General features: G+C 41.3%; 1 protein-coding gene and 1 long non-coding RNA gene across 11 annotated transcripts in view; one reads left to right on the top strand and one right to left on the bottom strand.

Annotated features, from left to right (window-relative positions):
* Positions 1 to 19148, top strand: part of LOC309666985 — a 781177-nt gene that overhangs the window by 677513 nt on the left and 84516 nt on the right. The window lies entirely within an intron of this gene.
* The window catches only part of TRMT11 (tRNA methyltransferase 11 homolog), a 74290-nt gene continuing 60472 nt past the window's right edge, over positions 5331 to 19148 (bottom strand). For 9 of the 10 annotated variants that reach the window (XM_082474787.1, XM_082474786.1, XM_082474792.1 and 6 more), the window contains one exon: positions 5331 to 14980. In XM_082474787.1, coding sequence (XP_082330913.1) covers positions 14849 to 14980 — 132 coding nt within the window. In that variant the 3' untranslated portion in view covers positions 5331 to 14848. The remainder of the gene's footprint in view (positions 14981 to 19148) is intronic. The other variant, XR_014267293.1, reaches the window with a different exon arrangement.

Below are 19148 nucleotides of genomic sequence, written 5' to 3' on the forward strand. Positions count from 1 at the left end.
TGGCGGATTCATTTCTGGATCAAAAGAAAAAAGGGAAACTTTGAAACAAATCTATTGTGTGCTTGCTGGACAGAGCCCAGGCCTTGTCCTCACCTCTGGCAGTGACTGGCCACATCCTGTGAGCAGGGCCAACCCAGACCCTCCGGATGCTGTGAGGTGCTTTTATCTGTACCTTGTCACAGATGCACTGAGTGACAGAACATGGAGTGAATGGTCTATTCTCTCTGTAGAGACAGAGTCAACAGTGTTCTTGTAGCACACTTGGCCTTACTTGCCTGAAGGAGAGTGAGGGCACCACACACACCCCCTCTGGCATTTCACTTCCCTCAGTGGACAGCTTGAGCTGGAGAGCCAGTGATAAGATAAAAGTAAAACAGAGACAGCGGATGTCAGGTTCTGAGGCGAAGCATTATTTTTAGAGCTTGTAGGTAACAGAGGAGCTAACCCTAAGGGGAAAACAATTCCTCAATTTTAAAATTTGAGTTCTTTACCTAAGGTTTTGAATTTAAGAAATATGACAAAAATCTTGCAACCAGGTCTAGGTTGGGTCTACAGCATGAAGAAAGGAAGAAAAAAACAACCTGCTCACAAAAAGTAAAAAGTGACAATGCATTTGAAGTAAATCCATAGGGTTTATATAGTTTTTCTCTGAGTCTTGATGGTCCTTGTCCATTCATTCTCACTAGAATGCTGGTGAGCAGAGGGCTCGTGAAAACATCATGGCCAGCAGAAACAGTGCTCACCCACATTTCCATTGACCATGATTTTTTTCCTTCCTTTCCTCCAGATAACTTTTCTGAATATATTCTCAGAGCTGTCTCTGGACATGACAATGTGCAGTTCTATGTCAATGGAGAAAAGTTTCTTGAGAACAGGATTTAATTGCATACAACCAGACAATATGATTAGGTATTAAGAACACCAAAATAAATGGGCCAGAGGCCTTATCCTGGAGAAACCTATAGTCCATAGGAGAACAGAGTTAATAGCTATTGGCAGACCGTAATGGTCAAAAGTACAGACGTCATCAGTCAAATGCAGGTTCAAATCTAACATTATTCACTGTTAAACCACTTACTTCATTTAGTCTCCATGAATTTCAGTTTCCTCATCTGTAAAATGGCATAGGATGGCCATGAAGATGAAATATTCCATAAAAAGCACTTATTACAATGTCAGCCTATTAAATATTTGGTATATTCGAGTAATTATTATCATTAGCATTGCAGCTCACTGAATTTCCTCATGCTCGGCCTCTACCTTCTATCCTCTGTTTCTCCTACTACTCATGTTTTTGGTCTGTTTATAAGAGCTGTCACAGACACTCATTTTAGCCACACAATCCCTGGTCCAAAATACACTGAGAGAATAGGGAGGAACACCCTGAATTGTGTGATGTATGATTGGCTTGTACCACCTCTGGGATCTTTCTGGGCCCAGAATCTTAAAAGTGAAGAGAAACTTAGAAATCTAGTAGCTAACCCTGTTTATAGTAGAGCTGTTACCTGCCACATCTTTGGCCATCAACAGGGAGATAGAGTGGTGCTGATAGACAGCAGAGATGCAAGGACTCAATACATCCAGAGGCATAGAAGGGAATAACCTCAATACCCAAGGTAGGCTCCTAGACCCATCTGAGGCACGATAACAAAAATCCAGCCAGCTCCATCATCTGCACTGGCCATATCCTTTTGAAATACTACTGGGGAGATGGAGCTGCCCAGCTAAGCCTCTCAATCCTCACCTGCCCTTTAGCAAAGATGCTCTAGTAGAAAGACTTTGAAGACAACCAGGGCCATAAGGAGGTAATCTCTTAGGCCACTAGGGCTTGACCTATGTGCCTTGAGTTCCATTGCTGTGAAAAAGCTAAAACCATCTCACATACAGATGGCAGGTTTGATTGCCTGAAGACAGTGGTGTAAATGACACATTTTCTGTGTTTTTCCTGAAGACTAATTGCTCCCTGCACAGAAACATTTTAACTATTTTAATTATCACCAACCCCATTACAAAACTCCTGGTGTCTGTGCATTTAAAGCAACTTTAACCAAGCTTGTTTTGTTCACTGGTCACTATGATTTCTCCTAGAATTACAGTGTTCAGAGCTCTGATTTATATTCAACACTGACCAAAAAAGCCACCAATCCCTTCCAATCAGTGGGGACTCTAAACTTCTCCAGAGATCCCCTAACAGAGCAAGGAATAGAAACAGTATGTCCACCCAGATATCCCAACATGATTCACCAAAAGACTCTCCCTGAAAAGTATCTGATTTTTCCCTAATATATGGAAGATAAATAACTTCAAAGAAAACTTAACACATAAGACTTAATTCCCAGCACCCGAAAGTCAAGACATAAACCACAGACACCATCAGGCAGTTACCTGTGGAATAAACTTTATTTCCTGCCACAGAGGGACGGAGAAGAGTAAAGAGGGAGATAGGGGGCAGTAAAGTCTTGCAACCTTGGACACTCTCCCAGGCATCCAGGGGCTTTGCTTAGGCTGCTTTGTAAAGGAAAATCAATGCTCAAAACAAGTTTATCATTTATTGAGTATGTACATATTAATAATTCTCTTAAAAAAAAAAAGTCTACGAAGGGCATAAGATGAGGGATCCTTTGATAAAATGGCACCAGAATTCACTGACCAGAGGACACCGGTCTCGTCCACATAACTGCAGGGCTATTTGTCACTACACAAGACTCAGTGGGCTGCCTACCCAAGCTGCTATCTGCACTAGACACAGCCTTTCCGGGGCCAGGTGCAGGCACACACACATCAAAGCCCGCCTTATCTCCGTCCCTGCTTCTTATCTTCTGTGGATAAACAAGGGCTCCAGCCCGGGCTCTCAGGCCAAGTCCCCTTCACACATGCATATTCAACGGCACACCGGGTCCGCATTCCTTCCAGAAGTACAACTTCCTCCCAAGTAAAGGGCACGCCTTGCCTCAGGGAGGATGGTGACATCCACCCTGAAGAAACAGTCCTCCAGCAATCTATCTTTTCTCCCAAACCCACATGTTTTTCAAAGTAACCCTGACCAGATCTCTTCTCGATTGGAAACCACTCCACGAACCAGAAAGGAATTAAGCAGCCCAGGAAATAAGCCTCAGCTGATCCCAAAGGTGGCCGATCAGGCAGCTACAAAAGGAGTCGCATTCTTTGGTTAGTTATGCACCTAAGAAAGGGCACTGCCTCCACTAGGTCATGGGAGAACTCAAGAAAGAATCTGAAAATTGACAGGAAATAAATCCATCCTTTCCCTTTCCCTACTGAGCCCAATAGCCCCTCCACGTCTCTTCATTGGAAGTTTTGAAGTCAAGTGAAAGACTTTCTTGGACGATAGCCTGGAGGATTTGACTCTTTCCCATGACAAATATGCCTGATGGGTTTAGCTCTAGGCTCTGGGTTTTCTCTTCCCTTACAGAACAATCTTTTAAAATGCATTTATACACATCATCTCAATAGACTCTCATTCCAAGGGAGATAGCTAAGGAAACATTATTATTATTTTTAGGTTAACAGTGAGAAGTAGACACAGATGAAGTCAGAGCTGTCCTGATGGTGCTGGGAGGGACCCTCTCACTTCTGGTTCTTTTGTTACCGGCAAAGCCCATCAACAATTCCTGGGAAATAAAAATAGAATCCAGGTAATAAAGTCTAACCTTTTGTTTTTCCTTTTCCTTTGTGCTTGGTCTAGTTTCACTTGCTCACAGGGTGCCGCGTGCAGAGGCCTTGCCCCGGCCCTTCAGACCAGAGGTCCCGGTGACAAAAGGCTTTGCAGACACCTACCTCATTCGGCCACCTTGCGCAGAAGCGCTGCGCTCGACACCGCAATTCAAGATGGCGGCGGGCGTGTGCGGAGACGCTGCCCGCCCCGCCCCCGACCCCGCCCCCCCATCCCCCGACCCCGCCCACCCCATCCCCCGCCCCCGCCCCGTGACCCGGAGCCCCAGCAGCACAGCGGCGCCTGCGCCAGGGCCTGACCCGTGAGAGCTCTGCTCCAGCCCCTCCCCCGGCCAGGAGAACCCTGTAAAGCAGCCCTGATCACGGCCTGTCCGGGAGGACGTAGACTCTAGAGCGCGAGCTCTCACCTCTCCAGTCTCTGATCAAAGAATAAAACTGTCCTTTGCTTCTGAACCGAACTCGGTCTCTTTCTCTCAGCTCAAACGACACCGGGCAGGAAGACGCTTGTTGGGGTCCAACTGGAAAGGGTCGGTCACACTTTGTTCTTGCCATGTTCCACATGTGTGTTGCAATGATGGCTTCACATTTGGACTATCCTATGTTGTTTGACATTGAGCTAAGCCATCTGTGACAGTGGTTGTCTCCAGGGCAGGGAGCTGGGTGGCTGAGGCACCCACGGGGAGGGAAAGAGGGGAGAGGGAAACTTTTCACCGGCTATATCCTTTTAAACTGTTTTGAATTTTAAGCCATGTAAACTTATTGCCTATTCACCAAATTTAAAAAAATGTTTAAAGGACTGTGGAACTCTATAGAACACAGAGGAAGCATGCAAAAGATAATTGTAGAGCTTTATAGGCGGAAACATGAACATTTAAAGAAAATGGTTAAGGGATGAAAAGAAATATACACTAAGGGACTTCCCTGGCAGTCCAGTGGTTAAGACTCCGCGCTCCCAATGCAGGAGGCATGGGTTCGATCCTTGATCGGGGAACTAAGGTCCCACATGCCCCACGGTGCAGCCCAAAAAAAGAAATATACACTAAAGGAGAAAAACTTTCAATTCTTTTAAGACTGACTATATCTCCCAGCCTATCTCCCCACCATTCCTAACCTCACTAGTTCCTCAGCAAGAGAACAGTATTATATTGAAAGTGGCACAGTCTAGCTTTGTGTTTGATATTTTTGCTTGTTTTTTTTTAAAGTACCAGAGTTTGGAACTCAGAATATGATTTTTAATAGTGTAACAAAAATTAGCTTAACCAAAGACTATGTATATAGCTTCTCAGCCCAAGAAACAGGCTTTTTATCATCTTTTTGTCCAAGGTGGTTGGTATACATTAGGCATTCAGTAAATGTTGAAGGAGAAGCAAGAAGGGAATGATGGAGGGGACTGGAGAGGAAAGAAGGATGACAAACAAATGCCCTCCCTCTCATCCTCGTTATCGACGGGTTTTTAAGGGTCATCAGAATTTGGTGACAAAAAAAAAAGAAAACACACTGTATGCTCTGGGTAGGCTACTTCAGGGAGATGGGAAAGACAAGTGCTCTGGGTTCTGAACAATTTTCCTTCAGGGAACACTCCAGGTCTTAGACATCAGAACAATGGACCCCAAGGCAAAGCTCTGAAACAAGGAACAGTGTTTGAATCACAAACCGTTTTTTATTTATGAAAGATTCCTTGAGGCTGATCAATAAAATATCCTTTATGTCTATTGCTAGGATTTCACAATCATGACACTTCAACAGCTCATTTGTCTTGGAGTGAAGAAGCAGCTCCCGGAGACAGGGTTTGTGTTTGTCCTTGGAAATAAGGACAAACGAGCCGGCAACTCAAGTCTTTATTTTCGTCAGCTTGCTCTTCTGCAGGCTTACACCATCAGCACCGTGTGAAGAGTGAAACCAATAAAAAGCATCTCCCTCAATGCAGGAGGCCAACTCAAGACTGTTTCTTGGCTCTGAAGCAAGGGTCTGTCAGTCAGGGTCAGGGAGGTTTCTGCTGCATTTAGCTGGGAAATCTTTCACACAGTGTAACTGGGAGCCTAAGATGAAGAAACTGAGGCTCCCAGGTAGTAATGCTTTGCTTCAGGCCGCCTTAAGTATGTGGCTTGCCCCACTGAGCGGTCATTAACTGAGACCCAGAACCAAGAAAGGGACAGACCCTAGAGCAGGGGCAAAGCCACAAACTCCACCACCATAGGACCTTTGTCAAGGAAGTCAAGCATCTCAGCCACAGGGTGCCATTTTGCAAGAAGCTACAACTTCCTAAAGAGCCTTGACAACAGTATAAAGGGAACGATCATGGTAGGGAAGGAACTTCTCCCAGTTGTTCAAGCCCAGACTCTGTAGAAAGGCATGTAAGTCCTTTATGATCTGGCCCTCATTTCCTCTCCAGCTTCATTTCTCTTCACCCAACACTTTTAGTTTAGCTCCAAGTATCCGAACGACTTGAACTGTTATCCAAATGTGCTTTTCCCTCTGCCTGGAATCCCCCTCTCGCCCTCACACAACCTGACGTCAGCTGGCAACTTGCACTGCTTCTTCTTCAGGAGTCTACTTAGATGTTATCCTCTCCCACCCCTTATATTTTAAAATGTAGATTTTATGATTATTCAAGTAAGCTGAGACCAACAGATTAGAATATGATTGCCATTGAAAAGATAGTTTGTTCCTCAAAGTTCCCAAAAGAGAGCATGTCTTGCCATGCAGGGGCACACAGGTTGGTCAGAAGGCAGAGGGGAGTGAGGGGAAAATGTGGGCAAGAGCCTTTGCTGGGGTTCCCACAGGAACAAACTGTGAAGTAGGGTAAGCAGGCTTGGGATTGGCTAGTTTGAATAGTTTCAGTGGGCTCTGGGGTGTAAGGTCTGTCCCTAATTGTCTGTATCTGGCCCTTGAGTGATTATGACATGGGAATAGTGGCCCAGAGTGTAAGGGGCTGAGAGAGGACGTAGGGGTATATGGGCTCTGAGCTGCTTAGTCTGCATATGAGAGACACACTAGCAGGCAAGTCCTTTACCGCCTCTAGGAATTGGCTGGCCCTGGAAGGAGTAGTCTCTCCAAGATCAGCAAGGTCCCACATGTCAAAATATCAGAAACACATGGTTAATACACCCTACACTATTCGAAGTAGTTAAATGCTCCTCTTACATTCACCATGGACTAACCCTCTGGTAAGACTGGCGACTATTTGAATTGACTACTTACCTCCTTGTTTACTACCACTTGTAGCCCCACGACTATAAGCTTATTGAGGACAGGGGCTGTGTCTTTTTCATTGCTAAGAATGGCAACAAAGTATACAGAGATCAACTTGATAGGCTTCGAGGTCTAACCCTTGGTTCTGGTGCACTAGGTGACATCACCTGCTGCAGGACTGAGTCTCCTGGACCACTCACAGCTCGTGGAAACGTGTCACGTCTTCTCCGAGAAGCGTTGCTCATTACACAGCACTCATCTTGCCCTTCTTTCCTCAGGAACCCACTTAGCATCATGCAAGTTCCTCTCTTCGGGTTTAGAAGCCAGACTGGAGTCAAAAACAAAGTTCTGTTGTTTTCAGGTTCTTGATCTGTTTTTCGAAAACTAAGAAAGAAAACAAACTAACAAAGGCATAAATCAAAAAATAAAGTTTTATTCTCTATTTTGCTCCAAAAGATAAGACTGTTTGTAGAATTAAATGTCAAGGGATCTTATGACATTTCCTGGCAGAATTTGTGTGAAGCTTTCGACCAGTTAGTTTAATCCAAATTAGTAGGAGCTTCAGAAAAGGCTTTTGGCCCGTCCTCAGCTGGGAAGAGGTTTTGTCATGAACTCTGCCAAATGCATAAGTATATATAAAAAGGGAGTAGAGGGAAATTGGGATTTTGGCCCAACTTTTTTTAATAACGAAGAAACAAACAAAATCCCCAGTTTAATTAAAAATTTCCCCATTCTGGCCTACCCTTTAATTTTTATGTTGCTACCCAAAAGTTATTACATAGTTACTTAAAAAAGAGAAAGGGGAAGCATTTTTAATTTTAAAGGATAAGGAGAGGAGGAAAAAAACTCTTGAGTTTTTCTTTTTCTATATCCAGAGTCCAAACAGCAGTGGCCTGTGTTTCTTTAGCAGGTTTGTCTTACAGGCAACTAACAACAGCCTATCAGTTTTTAAAGTTCTAATTCTATGATGAGGCTCACTAATGTATACAACAAATGGAGTACATGCACCCATCCAGTCGTACAGAAGCACATCACCCCAAAGCCCGTGTTGCTCTCTGCAGCTTCTAGTAGTACAACGTAGTAATTTCATCTCATTAGTAACTCGAATATAAATTTCTTGTAATAACTTTGGAATTGCCTGATCCAGTCTCATGGGTATTGGGTCGTGCCAATTCTCTTTGCTAAACATACATATCATGCAGGGGGACAATGCAACACAACGAACCTTAGCACCGTATGGGGTATCTTCACTCAGTAGTTCTTTGTCTCATGCAGGGATCTTCTGCTCCTCACGTTTGCAATCACTATCCAGCTTCGGCCTTGAATACTCAACAGCCTGCTGTGCAGGTCTCTGTGCCTGTTCCATAGGCTTCTCAAGTTCAGGATGTCTGTCCGATCCTAAACACATCCTCTTTCCACTATTTTCTATTCCAGTTTGTGTCATGCCATCCATGCAGTCACCCAGTAGGAACCCTGGACATCGTCCATTACTCATCCCTGTGCCCAGTCAATCACCAGGACATGCTCATTTCATCTTCTTAATATTCTCCATTCAATCTTTACTACCACTGCTCTAGTTGAGATCCTTACATCTCTAACCTGGATGGATGACTGCAACAACCTTCTGACAAACATCCCAGCTTCTAGTGTATCTGCCTTCACTCCAAACTACTACCACTGGAGTGATGGTGATAGACCAAGCCTGATAATATCTCCTTCCCACTAAAAATCCTGAGGTAGCTTCCCTTCCTCCCCCAGAGCAGAGGGAGGCAAGGTAGAAACCCCTCCTGCCATAATCTCTAGCCTTACTTTGTTGATTCCCAGGTCACACATCACCCTTCAGTGATTCTAAACCACATGTAGCTCCCCTACACACCATGCTCTTTCTATGCCTTGGCATCAACCAATCACCAGCAGGCAAGCCTTAGAACACGTATAATAGGGAAAATAGAGTAGCACATACAACTGCTACAGGGAAAAGCAGTTACCACTAAAATAAAATAGAAAACAATTTTTGTTTACATTTTTTGGGATCTAGAGGAAAATGTAAAGAGAAGAAAATTAAAGATAATAAATCAGCTGAAATATTGATTTCCCGGCTTCAACATCAGGAATAAAGCATACTAGGTAGAGGAGTCCTTTTGGACTGGACTGTCACAGCTCCCTCTTTGGTGCTGGTTTTGGAAACCTTCCCAGCCTGAGACTCAAGCTACTAATCAACAACTGTCTCTGAGTTGAAACCCACCAATTAAAAGACTTAGGTGTCTGACAAAGGACAAAACACTGCACTAGTCAGAGCTCACTCTGGAGCAATTTACTAAGCCTTTCTGAGAAGGCTTGGTAAATGACTGCCAGAGAAAACACAGAACAATGTAGAGAAAATTTCCAAAGCTCAAAAATTCCAGATGCCTGTGGATGGTAGGGAGCATGGAAAGTCTACCAGATACCTTGACTATCAGTCCATGGTTGAGTGGCTTTTGCAATGAAAGGTATAATACCATTGTCATACCAAATGGTCCAGAAAGCCAAACATGTGACACGAATTAGTCTCAAGGGCCAAAGTGACGTGGCTGGAGTCAACTGAAGAACAACACTGTAACCCGAGAAAGTGCCAACAGCTCTGAGAGTGGGGCAAAGATCTAAAATAATCAATCGGCCAGAAGCAGGCTGGACAATACTCCATGCAATGTGGTCTCCTTCACCACAAGGCAATCAGGTCTACCTTTGGCAGGAGTCACAAGTCTGGCACCAAATGGTAACTCCGCATCAGAAACATAGTCCTTTACTTTGTGTCCTGTCTATATAATGGTGGATGTGCTGCCATGTGTGGGACAATGATGGATCCAGGGAACAATGACGGCAATCTGGGTGGTGCCAGCCCAACCAACAGCTTTATTCTAGTTGGTCTCATCAGAGAATGACCCAGACAGCTCTGTCAGCAGCCACAGTCTGTTTCCATTATTTGTAGCCCCTAAGGAAGGGTATCTTTAATCACCTAATCTGTAGTTTCCCAAGCGACAGAACAAACGGTAGGTCATTAGCAACAGCCTAAAAGTCACTAAAAATGTAACAAGGCTCAGCAAAGAGGGTATTGGCTGGAGTTATGAGAGTAGCTTTTTCTGCCCATGGACCAGGCCAACCACATCCATTTTCGGGTCTGTGTACCTGGCGCTGAGTTCGAGCAGCCACAGCAGTCCATTGGACACCACTGGGTTTCAGTTTGGCCAATCCATCAGTGAACAAGGCAGAAGGCATTTAGAGGAAACTCCTAATTGTAACCTAAAAGTATTTTTAACCCACCCTAAATGTAACCTTTATGAATCAAGGACACCATTGAGCCACTCCCTTTGTTTCAGGCAGTGGAATGGGGGGTAAAACTTTCCCCAAACAGGATAGCTGCCACCTTTTCATCTAAATCCAAGATGCAACAAGGGCTAAGCCAGCTGCATTCCTGAATATACCAATTCCATTGGACAAGTGAGGCTTGTTGGGCCCTTCTATCTTGGTAGTTGTGAGTCTGTTTGATCCACTCCACTTTGGAAGTATCAGGTTGGATGGCTCAGGTGTTCAGTTTTGAAAAGAGCCCAGTAGTCAGCTGATAGTTAGCAGACTATTAGCTAGAATAACAGTCAGAAGAGGGAGGAGGCAGGGGAGGTGGAGACACTATCTTTATCTTTCAAGGTGCTCACACTCCACCAAAAGACAGTCTACGATGCAGGGGGTCAGTGCCCCCTTTAGTAAGGTATACAGAAATGCAAGGCATCTATGGAGAACTGTCTCCCAAGAGGTAAAAACTATAGAAAAATAATGCAAAAAGAAGTTTTGCTGTTTGTGCTGGAAGCACTCAGACTTGTGGTGAGATACTCCAGTCCATGATTTATAAATAAACAGATATTAAAGAGGTTTTACAGATTTTTAAAGCTCACCAATACCAGCTCTGACCATCCTGATCCACTTCACAAATGTACAACACATTAGATACAATACTTGGGCAGCCCATCAAAGCCCAACCCAAGTACCATTTCATTTCCAATTTTAATTTTCTCCTCAGCCACTTTAAAAATCTGACTAACTTCACACATAAGCCCAGCTAAGCTCCACTGCTGGATGTTAGACAAAATAGAGTTCTTCTGATAAGCCCTCAGGAGAAAGTCAGGAAGACTTGATTAAAGGAGAGATTTTAAAGTCATAGAGGTCAAAGCAGATTCCTTTTTAGGTGATTCAGTTTGGCATCATGGTGATATAATTATCTTAGTAAGAACATTCAAATTCTAGAACAAAAATATACTAAGCACGTCCTAATATCCCAAGAAATAGGGCTAGCAGTTACATAAAGTGAAGCTGGCTTATCTTAACATTCATCTTTTAAGCCTATTTTGTTCCATGGCCCAGGCTTCTTAAGAGACTGCCATGAGAATTTAGCCTCCATCCCCCTAAGAGCCTGTCTACAATGGCTTATAAAGCAAGGGATAAGAGCCAAATTCCAGGTTGGCCTCAGTTATGTCTAAATGTCAACTTGCTTATCCCACATAGTGAAACATATGAACATCCTGAGGCAGACCTCTATTAAGGGAATAGAGTCAGGTTTGCCCAAAGGACATCCAGGAATGTGCTGTCTCCATGATTCTATGGCTAGATAGAATCACAGATATGTTTATCATTCCATTACAATTCTTTACACTCTAGACCTTATGTTCTTAAACCACTCTGTTTTAGAGACGATCTCAATGTTTTAGTAAAGTACAAACATCATCAGCCTAGTGTTATTGTGTCCATGTGTATGTTCTGGATTAAGGCACTTTTCTTTTTTTTGGTTTGTATTACAAACCACATTACTTGATAAATATCTGAGAAAAATGGGAGTGGGTGAGTTGGAAATCAAAGTAGACTTTGCTTATTCTATGAATACAATCCTTCTAAGAAAGAAAGATTCTTACAAGTGTTTAGTTTTCTAAATAACTTTATAATGGAGAAAACCCATGCTCTTGTAAAAAGAGCCAAAGTCCTTATTCTGGTATAATTTACTCCCTTTTGGTCAAACAGGCAAATCAACAATAAGGTCATCAATATTCTCAGCAACACCAACCTCCATTTCTACCCCTATGTTCCATTAATGAATTTATGCAGGGCCAGTGCCTTCTTTAGTATTAGAACCATGAACATCAGCTTAGTTCCACTGTGGTTTTACGAGGGAGATTAGAATGGTGTAGAAAGATCACTTCCCCCCAAAAATGTCACCTTTGATTTTCTACACATAATGTTTTATTACATATCTCTTTGGATTAGCAATACTTGATAATATTTCCAGCATGGGTTAGTTCTCTTAACCCAAAAGGACTAAGGCCTTTGATTCAAGAGTCAGATTTGCTTATATTGGCATCTAGATAACACAAACTTAACATCTAATTTCCTGATGTTAAAAAAAAAAAGTCATCCCTGATTGTTTAATTATAAGAGTATAAAACATATTACCTTAAAAGTTGTTTCTGTCCCAAACTTTTAAAGCACATTTTTCATCCAATAATGTAAACACATTCACTACGATGCATTTGGTATGTTAACTCATACTCTACTTTTCCCTACCAAACTTGAAATAAAGTTCTTTAGTTGTAATCACCATTCTTCTTAAATATGTAGGGTATATCAAATTTTAAGTGAGTTTCCGCCATAAGGAAATAATGGTAACACTGACTTAACCTCCCAGAGTTTAAACAGTTTGAAAATGTTTCATTGCTCAATCTCTGTACTTAAAGAATTAGTCATAAGGAAGTTAGTGGCAAACAGGCCTAGACCTGGGTCACCCTGGGCAGGAAGTGGCTAGAAATTTGTAGATTTGAAACTTTTTTTAATCTGTTGGCCACTTTGGCTAAATACCCCAAAGACCTCCTATTCCACTATTCCTTCCCAGCTATCACAGCAAAAAAAAAGAAAAAAAGAAAAAAATCCACCAGAATGGATAGGAAGGAGGTTACTTATGATGAAACACCACTAAGACAGTTACATCCGTAACCGTCTGTATTTTACGGATGTTTTAATATATGCCAGAAACAAAATTATAGTCTGTCATATTATAAACATTAAATAGGCCAGCCCACAGACCACCTAGGGTTCACTCACAGATTACACTGTAAATTCATACTACAGGACTACCTAAAATGTAGGCATTTTGCTAGGTGATATTCCTGCTGGTAAGTGCATGAGGAATACACATAAAACTAAAGCAATCCCGGAAATGATCTTCTCCAACTTATGCAGAAGTAGTAAGATCCTGATGCCAGAAAATAAAGTCTCTTTTTTTAAAATAAGAGGGCGTGTTACCTGCACTAAAATCAAAATCGGTTGAAAGTGATCAGGTTTCTTTTTCACTTCTGAGTACCAACCTTAAAACAACTGCACAAATGCACACTCTGAGTCCAGTGACATTTCAGGAATGGGAAACTGAACTTATTGATATATATGAAAATAAACCTCACAACAATGAAGAATTAAAGATTAGAAGGCCTCCACTAATGGTAATAAGAAATAATTTGAAATATTTTTTTAATGTTGGATAATTTTTAAGAACAAAGTGACTAAAATTAATGTTGCAGCTTTTCCAGATCTAATTTGGAACTAATTTGGACTAATTTTTGTGACAACCAAAAAATGGGGCAAGGCTAAAATCTCATTCCAAATTTAGTCAGCTACAAAGTTGCAAACTCACCCCCCATATAACCTCAAAAAATTTTAAATAAGTCAGTTTACAACAGAAATACTGAAAATAAATCATCCTTGAATACTTTTAGATTTTCCCCAGTGTACCACAAATCACATCCAGAAACCCAAACAAAACAATCACTGAAATGTTTGAGATCTGCTGCTGAAATTCAGAGCTGCAGGACAAGAAAAGGAGGCAGAACTAAGCGGATGGCCTGCTCTCTCTCTTGGCTTGGGCAGCACTGGTCTTCTGGAGGTCCTAAGCTATGCACGTTCAAGTTGTGAGTCCATAAAAGCCAGCAGTAACACTAAAATAATAATAATAGCATAAATAAAAATAGGCTCTGGTTAAAGAGAGAGGATTCGTTTACTGCCGTCCTGCTGAGGTACTCTGATCACCGAGAGCAGGAAAGCTATTAGCATCCTGAATTAATGGGTAGAGTGGTTTTCAAACAAGATATTTTCATGATGGACACAATGTGGACTCAGCAAAGTTTCTCCTTCAAGAAAATACAGCTTCTATTTCAAAGAGCTCTGATTAGACTTAATACCATTAGGGAACCATCAGGGATTTGTGTTGTTGTTACTGCTTTTAACTATCAGTTACTTTCTAAACCAAAAATTGTGGGTAGTTAACTTGACCGACAGTCAAGGTTTAGGAATGCAGAAGCAAATCCAAGGTACAGACGAGCTTCAGATGTGGACAGGCCTCAAGGAGTTTGGAATCTTTTTAGGTTGTCAGGTCCTAGCCTTTCTCATCATCACCATTATCATTGTGATTACTTACTTGTCTGGGATTTATAAATAAAAATTCATTTCCTTCATCACATCCCCTCCGTATACTACACGATTTTAGGAATCCTCAGTAAGCTTTATTAGTGACAGTGTAAAACAATTACAATCAAAAACAAAATTAAACAAGCCTACCTAATGAATAAATTCTCAAACACTATTAATGCCTATAACACATCCAGCAGATATCTGTTTAAAAAGTCAACACCATTTGTAAATTAATTACCAAAAATATAACTGTTTTCAATTTCCATAATACTTGAAAGCATAAATATAAAGTTCAAAAGACCACATCCAACAAAATAGTCTATAAAACAAAGCTAATGTTAAAAGAATTGTTCAGTTGACTTTATAGCATTTATTTTGTTATATAAAATTATTTAAAACAGTACATTTCCTGTACCATACATGAAAGTTCACATCCAGATGTCTTTTCTATCAAATCCTTATTCTTTCTCCATCGTCAAAATCCTAATTTTCACTCCTGGTTCGATTTTTCTTCCTTGGCAATTCTTTTTGTTACCCCACTGAAATATTTCTCACGGAAGGAATTATGACCTTGGTACGGCAGAAAGTGATCACTCAGCAGATGTGAATACTGGTCCCGGTTCTGATTGGTTGGAAAATACAGAAAATAAAGATGTTTGAGTTATTTCTTTCGTTAGCCAGCAACCAAAGCAGTCATTTACTTTAAGGAAAATCTCACTCTCTGGTACACATTTATTTTCCTTTATTACATGAACGAGAAATACACCACCACTTTATATCTGTATCATGCCTGGGTATCCAAAGTGTTTTCACTTACTTCACCTCATCTGATCCACACAACAGTCCTCTGCACAGAGAAGACAAAAACTTTTACTGGGAAAACAGAGACCCAGGGAATGCAAAGAGAATCATCCGGGCAACTCGAGTTGGGACAACCACCTGCATCTTCCGATTCCTAGTTCAGCACAAACTGAAACCGTCTTTGACTATAAGAATTATCAAGCAAGGAAGCTTCTACTCCAATGGTGTACAATAACAAATTATTACATTTGTATGATGTCATACAGATCAGTAAAACTGTCTGGGGGTACATGCACGTTCAGTTAATGAAATAAACTATTCCTGGCAACTTTAAGTAACCTCAGTAGATGAAGACACAGGATAAACAAGCGATTTTCACACTTTTAGACTTCAGAGACAGGTGAGGACTAGTGCTTAGACTGACATTTGGAAACTGGAAATATTAACCTGGGATAAAATGTCATGTTTCAGCTTAGAAAACTGAGGATAAGAAGACTGACAGACAACACTGAGACATCAGCTTCTCAGCCAATTTCACTAGCCACCTTAAGCTGTGGAAAAAAAATCTAATTAGAAATAAAATCTCATTTCCCGTGCGTTTCTGTAAATTCATATTCAAATGTACAGGGATTAATGTGATTTTGAGAATAGGCGGGAGACATAATTAGAAAATATGAACCTTAATTATTTATCCTGGTTTCAGTATCAAAATGATATCTACAAATATATCAGCAATGTAACAATCCTCAAAATATTTTTGTATTTTTCCTCATTCCTGTATGAGATGAATACTTTCATTCTCTCCCTCATATCTAATATTAATAAAAGCCCAGGTTTAGCCAAAATAAAATTATGTTGGTTGATTTGTTTATTCAGAAACTATTTTGCCCCAGAATGCTTTTTTTTTAATTACACAAAAAAAGAAATTATTAAACATGCCCAGATTTCCTGATTCATTTAAAAAGAAAAAAAGTGGCTATTTAAATTTTATGGCACTAAGTATACTACAGTTCCAAATTCTTGCAAGCACGTGAAAGCATGCCAATGGTTACTAACTTCAGGCTATATAATCCCCAAAAGATAAAAAGTTAAAGAATACCAAATGAAAGGTAGTATTTATGGGGTATTTATTATGGGCCAAAAACCATCCTAAATGCTTTACATGCACTAGCTAATATAAACCCATCAGCTCTAAGAGATAAGTACACTATTATTACCATCTACAGATGAGGAGTTATTTAAGAGTACAGGCCCAAGATAATACAGCTGGTAAGTGACAGAGCTAGGATTTGAACACAGGTCTACCAGACCCAGGGACTACACCCTTTGACTATAACATAATGAGGTTTTTTTTCCCCAAAAGAGCTAACTCTTTCCTCAACTCAAGAAGCAGGAGTATCTCTGGGAATAAACATGTGATGAACAAAGTCTTCCCAGAAAGGAAGAGACCTGGATCAGAAATGCTATTAACTTAGTTCTAGCAACTAAGAGGATTATTTCAATGACACAAAATTTTCATACTAGAAGGAGATATAAGGAGCCACAGGATGCCTGAGGGATACCATAACCCTAGCAGTACTGTCGACTGGACAGGAGGACTCAGCGCCCACGTCTCCAGGCCGGACCTGGGAGAGCAGCAACACAGGGCAATGGTCCAGCATTTAGCCTTGCCTTGTGCATGCCAACTTTTATCAGAAGTCTGACTGAAGAGTCATAGGAAAGGAAGGGACTTGCCATCATCTGCTCTTCCAGGCGTTCTACATTCTGTCCTTATATCAAATAAGATCACTAGAAAACTTGCCTACTTTCTGAACTACATTAGCTTAATCCTGGCAGAAATACCTTTACTTGGTTATGTGTAAAGCTATGTCCAGAAGCGACATCTCTCCTGCTACAGTACTTCTCACAGCTCTGCATCATTCCCCACCCAGTCATCAAAATCAGAAACCTGGGTCAAATCGCTCTCCCTTTTCTTCTTACATTAAGTCGGTCCTAAAATCTTAGATTCTGCATCCTGTATTTCTCACATCCACTCCTCCTCTTCATCCATAACTCCAGTACTATAGTTTAAGCCTTCCTCATCTCTCCTTGCTTTTTTTCTAAACTGCCAGTTGCCTTGCCTTTGTGGCTCCCTCTCTATTCTCCATAATGGGATCAAATGCAACTTATTAAAATGCAAATCTAATATTCCAGCATTCTGGCTAAAATCCAAATGAGTTCAAACTTTCCCCAATTCTGAGGCTTTTCCCTTAACATTTCCGAGTGAGATTCAATTGCACATCCGTTTGCTGAATGTTTTCTCACTTTCCTCTTCTGTACAAGAGGGATCAGAACACTGTCAGGCAGTGAGATCCTTCCCAGCTTTGCCCTCTGTCCTCTCTTCTCCCTGTGACTCCTCTAAGCCATGCAAGAGCACCTCTACATCTCAAAATGCACTGCAGACTACTTCAGTGAATGTCCTGGGGCTGCAGTGGTATGACAGGACAGAAATGTGTGATCCCAGAGTGCTAGCTTAAAAGGTAGAGGCATGGTAAGACAGCTGAAGACCAGGATGGGCTGGGGACTGACTCGGGCTCAGTTACTTGTGTGCCTAACCCACCTAAACTGCCAATTAGGCAGCTCACTGGGGGAAGCAGGAGAGAAAAGCCGAAGCACAATGGAAGGTAGGTATCCTCATAGACCAAAGTGGGAGCTTAACCAAATAGTTTGTCTTCGACTTAAAGGATATATAGGACAAACTGAGGATGAAGAAGAGACTATAAAGACCAGAGGCAGAGAATGAGAATGAACAGCAGAAACCTGGAAAACCCAAAAGTAATGATTAAAACCTATGCCAATTAATGTTTATCAAGAAAACATATACTACCTATGGCATTCTTTATCTAACTAGTTTAGACTTCAAGATTCGCTCAGAACATATAGTAGTAAAAGCAAAATAAGGCCCTAACAGACCATATATTCAGTGCTACAGAGACCCAGTGACAGAGAAATACATGCTACGGGAAAAGTGGGGAAAGACTATTAACCTTCGAAATGCAACCTCTGGGGGCTGGGGGAAATCCTATTTATCTCCCAGGGAGTAGAGAAGAATCAATGTGAGGTATGTGTTTGGGTCCTATACTGGAACGCCTCTTTCTATAAGATTGATTGCCCCCTAACTGTGAAATAAGACATTCATAACAAAAACTCCTGGAGAACCCAAAAGCTCCAAATCCCTTGTGCAGCCAGGGACCTGGCAAGAGCCATTCTATTACTAGCAGCGTTAAGTCCTGCTTCGGGATAAGCCAGACACTCCAGAGACTCTGGCTACCATTTTCATCTAAGTGGAAAAGACATGGTTCATAAAATGTTCCACATAAAACATTCAGTACATTTATGGTCCACATATTATCACATACATATCATATATGTAAATATCATTACCTATGAACAATACACATTTAACATATACTCTGGTCCTTATGAAAAATACCATTTGCAGCATTCAGAACTTATGTTACCTTGATGCTGAATAAAATGGCAAACTCGCTATTTTTTTCTCTCTTTTCCCTCTCTCTTTCATCCTATCTTTAGTTTAGTTTGCCAGGGCTCACACTTGAGATGATGATATTCAACTCTACATATTTTTCATCACCTTTTGATAACTCTTCTCTATTCACATTCCCTGCCCATCTCAACCAAGAATATCTGCAGATTTTTTTTTTTTTTTTCAACTCAGTATCTCAAAGGCCAAGGGTTTACTTAAGAGGAGAAGAGTATCCTCAAGCAACACAACCCTTGATGTCCCTCACTAACTCAGTCTTGCCCCAATGTTTGATTTCTGGTTTCTCTAACACTTCCAAATCTGTCTATCACTATCAGTCATGATATCATCTATGTATCATAAAACCTGAGTTCTGCCAATCTTTAGTAAGCAAGAAATACTTCATGGAAAATAAAAATACACAGAGAATTAGGAAATGCCAAGAAAGAAAACTATGGCAATGAAA

This window comes from Balaenoptera physalus (genome assembly GCF_965194825.1).
Source record: "Balaenoptera physalus genome assembly, chromosome: 9".
Lineage (NCBI taxonomy): Eukaryota > Metazoa > Chordata > Mammalia > Artiodactyla > Balaenopteridae > Balaenoptera > Balaenoptera physalus.